Source organism: Limulus polyphemus, unplaced genomic scaffold (assembly GCF_000517525.1).
Source record: "Limulus polyphemus unplaced genomic scaffold, Limulus_polyphemus-2.1.2 Scaffold860, whole genome shotgun sequence".
Classification (NCBI taxonomy): domain Eukaryota; kingdom Metazoa; phylum Arthropoda; class Merostomata; order Xiphosura; family Limulidae; genus Limulus; species Limulus polyphemus.
In genome coordinates this window covers 23,198-29,444 of record NW_013666470.1, presented here as the reverse complement: position 1 = coordinate 29,444, position 6,247 = coordinate 23,198, and the positions used below count along the sequence as shown (strand labels likewise).

Below are 6,247 nucleotides of genomic sequence, written 5' to 3'. Positions count from 1 at the left end.
ACCAAATAATCTAAAACCTTTTTTAAAACAACAACATCCTTCTCACAACCACTAACACCCACAACTTTATTATTATTTTAATCAGCAAATTTAAATAATTTATTGACCATTCCTTCATCTATGTCATTGATGTAAATAAAAAAAATGCAAAGGTCCTAATACTGAGCCCTGTGGTACCCCACTTGTAACAGTAATTGAATTTGACTGAACTCAATTTATAACATCCCTTTACTTTCTTCCAGCCATCAAGTTTTCTATCCAATGAGCATCCTTATTTCAGTGATGTGATTAATATGAAAATAAAATAAAAACAATTCAAATTTTCATTTAAAATAAAACAAGTAATACTACACTGTAATGGAATATTGACAATACCTTACGTTACATCAAATATCCTTGTAAGTTTCTTGACTGGCTTACTGCAGTCATCATCTGACATGGATGTTGTTTGAACTTCCAAATAAGAGCTAAGAAACACTTATAGTTTCAAACATAAAGGAAGATGAGAAAGTTTTGTTTACTTTTCATTTAGTTGTCTGATCAACAAAGACTCATTTATCTGAAGAGTGATTTCATTCTCTTCCAAGCAGAGAATGCTTTAGTTTGTGTCATTAGCTCTTCCATCATACATGTTTTTGCAATGTAGGTAATTGCTTGACTGATTTCCTTCCTTTGGTTTGAGATGTTCTTTAATTCATGCTTCTAGGAGACGTATCATTGTACCAATTTAGACCTGTTTACAAAAGGTACATGTGAATTTGTGAACAATGTATAATTGCCATATCATTAGAATTGTATCTTTCACCTTGAAGAAATCCTTTATGTGTACTTTGTATTTAAATATCGCCTTCAGCAATATTTGTGGATATGATGTTTTTTAAATGTGTTTCTTTATTATGTAACTTGAAGAACCCATGAAGGGTAACACATTAGCCAAAGGACATTTAGGTACATTGAATGATTGAACTATGGGGTTATTCACCTTTAGCAAGTACTTGTTCACTATCTTGGTAATGAATTTTTCAGGGAAACAGTGCTTCTTAAGAATTCCACAAGTTCACATTCAATGTGTGTTTAGAGCTCTGTGGCCATGTTTCATTCATAAACTTTACTGCCTAACATGAGGAGGCATTTATGTTGGTTTTACTGTCAGAAGGCTGGGAAATTATTTAACAGAATGCCTTAATTCAAGGTTCAAGGACAATTCAAACATTTTTCATCATGTTGTGTAAATGAATGTGATTTGATCTCTTCCCCCAGTATGTTCAAACTAACAGATAAAGCTAAAAACAATACTACACTATGAACGAAGGATACTTCTAATTCTTCAAAAGAAGCCCAAATTAAACAACCAAGAAAGGGCTATTGAACTGTTATTCACAATTTAGGTAATTTAATTTTATTTAAATTTTCACAGCTTTGCTGTATAATTTTCACTTATTTTGGAGATCAACAATATGAAAAACATATTTCTCGAAAATTTTAACTTCCAAACAACTAAAAACGGATTCTATAACAAGTTTATATTATTAGAGCTACAAATGCCCTTAACAATACCAACTGTAATGAAACATAACAAATGTCTAGGCACATTATTATAATATCTTGAAAAAGTCAAGGCACAAAAATTTACCATGGCAGTGATTAATTGATGTCCATATTGTTGTATTAGCTTAGAAATAATCATTTACTGGTTGAAGTCTTAATTGGATTGTTGTACACTTCAACTGTGTTGATTTTCTGTTGATTGCTGTAAAATTCTTATCAGTGCTATAAATGTACCTACCAATTTGGGCTGCAAATTTTGATTTCATTCCTGTAAGCCGCATGCTCAATCCTTTTTTGGCCAGACCTTTTTTTCACAACTAAGGTGTTTTTTATTAGATTTACATTAACTGTTCTTAATGTAATACATCTCATTTAAATATTTGAGCCTTTTCATACAGTTTGCTCTACATTTGTTTGAACTAAGTTTGAATTCTATTTTTGTTGATTCACTAAATTTTAATCTTACTATAGAAAGTTTGTGATATACATATTTTTATGGTTTTATATTTTTTATCTTGTACTGAGAAAATAGCATTTTTTGTCTCTGTAGAGGATTGTTTATTTGAAGAAGAAATCTTTGGACATAACAAAACGTTTACCCCAGATTTTGACCCATGCCGAAAGTGCATTTGTAAGGTATTTTTTATTTTTTTTGTAGACATTTTATATTGAATTCTAGGAAAATGTGAAAGTATTTACGATTTATATAGTTTTGTATTGTGAATTTGTATCAAATTATGTAAAATTTTTGTACTTTAAATCTACTCATATGTATAGATTATTGAAAAATTTGGTTTCTAACATCTATAATTTGAGTGAAAGTCTACTAGTTTATGAAAGGGTAAGAATATATTGCATTTACTTGGTTGGCTGTTCTGTATAAAAGCCTTTCTACTCAGAACCTTGCTGATCATTTATAACTTGTGAAAAAATAAATAAAATGGTTAATGTATTTTCATTTTTTCATACAATGTTAAAATTAAAATCAACCAGTAAGGGCTCTTTCTAGAAACTTTGTAATATCCAAAGCAAGCAGATTCTTCTCTATTCGAGAAGGCAGAGCACTTAGATTTTGAGCATTTGGCAATTCAAAGAAAAATAAAATCAAAATTTTGTAATTGTTAAAGGTGACAGACTGATTTCTTTAATTCATATTAATAGTTACTTCTCCCAAGAAAATAAAAAAACAAGAATCACTGCTTTCATTACTATAATAAACTAACAAGTATGAAAGATAGTTACATGGAATTTAGTGCATTTTCTTTCTTTCTTTTTCCTTTTTTTTTTTTTGCAAGTAAACATTAGCTAAATCTTAACAAACGTTTTTAATATTGAGAATGCATTACAGACCATAAATGGTTTTTGGATAGGTTGCTGTGCTGTCTGTCATTCATCACTTGCATAAGAAAAATATATATAATGTGACTTTGCTCAGAATATTTCTCACTTACATATAAAGCTTATTTTCACTCACCTTTCTCTCCCTAATAACTTTAGAAGTATTGATGCAATTCAACCATAATGGACCTCCCATTAGCTGTTTAAACATATCTTCTTAAACTGTTCATGCCCCGAATTGCTTGTACTCCATAACTTTAGTAATTATAGTGTTTCTAATAACATATGAATCACATACAAAAATATAAGCAAAAATACCATTGATATTGCAGTTAATCATACTAATTACTTCTGAGATTTCTTACATATTTTTACATAGAATATTAGTGATTTCAAACAATCTTTATTTTAGTCACTTATTTACACTGAATGCTATAACAAGCAGAAACATAAAATTACTCATAGAGCTGGGCAATTAACTTGATTAATCAATTAGTGTTATGTGAAATAATCAATTACTCGAGTTTACTGTTATATCTGTTAATGTCATGAAAATAATTAGCTAATCAAAATTTGTTTTTGATTATTCAAACTAGTCAACTACTCAAAGTATTGGCATTGCGATTCCTTATTATTATTATTTTTTAAATCAAGATTGTTCAGTTTAATGATTAGTGTTATGACTCACAAAAACAATCAACAAATTGAAATTAGTGTTTCCTATTATTATCATTTTCAGTTATTCCAACTATCCACATTTCTTGCAAGAATAATCAATTAATAAACCCAACAATTAACCAGTTAGCAAGATCTACTAATTGCCCATCTGTATTTACTCAATACATAAACCACGCCAGTAGTGAATGGTATGAAAAACTAGTCAGTAATTTGAAGGTTAATCCCATTTGAAAGATAAGAGATATGGCTGAGATAACTTATCTGTTTTCTTCAGGACTTTATCTTTAACTAAACAACATAGATTGACTTGTAAATAGAACAAGGTTAAGGAAAGGTAAAAGGTTTACAAATAGACTGGCCAAGTCAAATTATGTGGTCAAATTGCTTCCAGGGACAGTAGTAACAAGGGTGTAACTTGGTAAAACAATTCTCTATAAAATGCAACAAAAAACTGGGAAGAATGATAAATGGAATTCGTAACAAATTATATCTTTAGGGAAAATAATGTGCATATCTATCCTATGGCATTTTAATAAACTCCATAAATCAATATTGTTATAGATCCTAAACATGGAGGCTAATTTATGGTTATTTCTGTCATAATCCATATGAACTTTAAAACTTTCAGTTCTCAAAAACAAGAAATCACATAATAAACATGTCTTTCAAGTGATATTTCAAAATTTAGAAATACTTATAGATTACGTCTTTGTAAGTTATTTAATTTGAAACATTATTTATTAGAGAAATGGGTCAGCACTTGTCTAAGAAGTTTACAGATATCCTTTTTGTTATCAGTAAAGTTACAAAAAAAGCACAATTATGTGTAAAGTCTATGTGTAGTATTGTTAATGGGCTACCACACAAACCATCTTCATCAAACATACACCTGACTTTGCAGGTTACATTAATTGGAGCAAGTTAAAATGTAATATGGTTGTGTAAATGTTTTTATAGTGTGTAAAATGAAATGAATAATAAACTGTTGAACCATATTTGAAGATTTCCCCACTTCTTTACATATCTTCAACCTTTAATATTTTCGTTTTAAATTATTATTGTGAAGTAGGTAACACTTGTTATTGATATCACTTTTTCTTTTCAAAGTAATTAATTTTTAACCATTATTCAGTTTTAACTTTCAGCCCTTCTCTTTTGTTTATATAATTTTTCCATGTAATTTAAATCAATTATGTTTGTTTCAGAATGGTCGAGTTTATTGTGATGCTGTGGTGTGTCCAATTCTAGAATGTGAAATTAGTTCTCAGGTCATTCCTGTTGGACAATGCTGTGCTGTTTGTCAGAAGACCAAGCCCACTATGTGTCTATACAAGGGAAAACACTTTTACATTGGTCAGCTATGGCTACAACACAGCAAAGAAACTTGCAGGAGTTGTCTGTGTAAAGTAAGACTTAAGTTTGTATGTTGTTTTAATGTATTTCTGCGATATATTTAATGTATGATCAGTGACACCTAATTTTTATAACTGGTTAAAAAATGGTGCAAGTAGTTGTTTATGTTGAAATGTTTTTTAATTTTTGTCTTCTTTTTCACCCTTATTTGTATTAGTATTATAATTTTTGTCAATCATTTACATATCTGTTTTCAGTATTAAAGAATAATTTTGAAGTAAAATTTTTTATGTAAAACACTGCATTGTTAAATCAAAAAGGAAATTAGTTTATAAATTAATTATTAGATATTAATTACCTAAGCTATGTAAGTATTAAAAAAATTAGTTAACTTCTTTGGGCACAAGATATTAATAGAGACTGTCAATCTGTTTAATAAAATGTTGTGCCTCGAGTGGGCTTATGGTCAAAACACAATAAAGAAATGTATTATAAGAGTGCTGGATACAGTTAACCTCATTATTTTATTATTTACATTGACTACCACTTTTAGAAGAGTACTGTCATGTTCAATTAATATTACATAAACCATACTGTATACTGAACTACAAATTTATTCTCTTATACTTCACAATCATATTACTGTTTAATATAAACTACTGGGAATTAATGGATCTTGCCATTCACTGCACAACATGATTTATTTTTTAACCATTTCATATAAGTCCCAGCTGCAATGGATTGGTTAAAAGTATTGAAGTTAAAAAAATGTAAATTGATGGAAATACTATTGAAGATTTTCATGTGTTATTAAAATTCAGGGTTGTTGTTTTTACAGCTTTTTTATTTATAAATAGAGATTATAGTGGATAAGGATGTAAAGAACTTGCTGTTATTGAAGCTTGGATGTCTGAACTTCATCTTACATCAGTGTTATAACACCAATATTCTACCAATTAAATAACCGGGGCATGAAACCCAAACTGACAACTTCCCATTCCTAATGTCACAGTTTCTAATACGAAGTACACTTGATTGATTAAATGTTTTTGTTTTTTTTTCTTCTGCAATTGGTTTTGATTTTCATATACTATAATGAGTTCAATTATTAAACTTCATCTCATCCCAGGAAGGAGGAGTTGTTGAATGCAGGGTGGTGGTTTGTTTTCCACTGTGCTCTTATCCAGAAAAAGTACCTACAAATTGCTGTCCTGTGTGTTCTGGATGTCTGTATCTGAATCAAACCTCACTTGACAAACACAAGTGTTACATGCATTTGAAGGCTCAGAGAACACTTCACCATCAGCATATTTGGATTGTTTCATTCTAA

General features: G+C 29.4%; 1 protein-coding gene across 1 annotated transcript in view; it reads left to right on the top strand.

The window, feature by feature from the left end:
- LOC106460909 overlaps window positions 1-6,247 on the top strand; it is a 75,105-nt gene extending 68,858 nt beyond the window's left edge. The window contains exons 15-17 of the mRNA XM_022387715.1: window positions 2,099-2,184; window positions 4,770-4,970; window positions 6,047-6,247. Of these exons, the coding sequence (XP_022243423.1) occupies window positions 2,099-2,184; window positions 4,770-4,970; window positions 6,047-6,247 (488 nt within the window). The remainder of the gene's footprint in view (window positions 1-2,098; window positions 2,185-4,769; window positions 4,971-6,046) is intronic.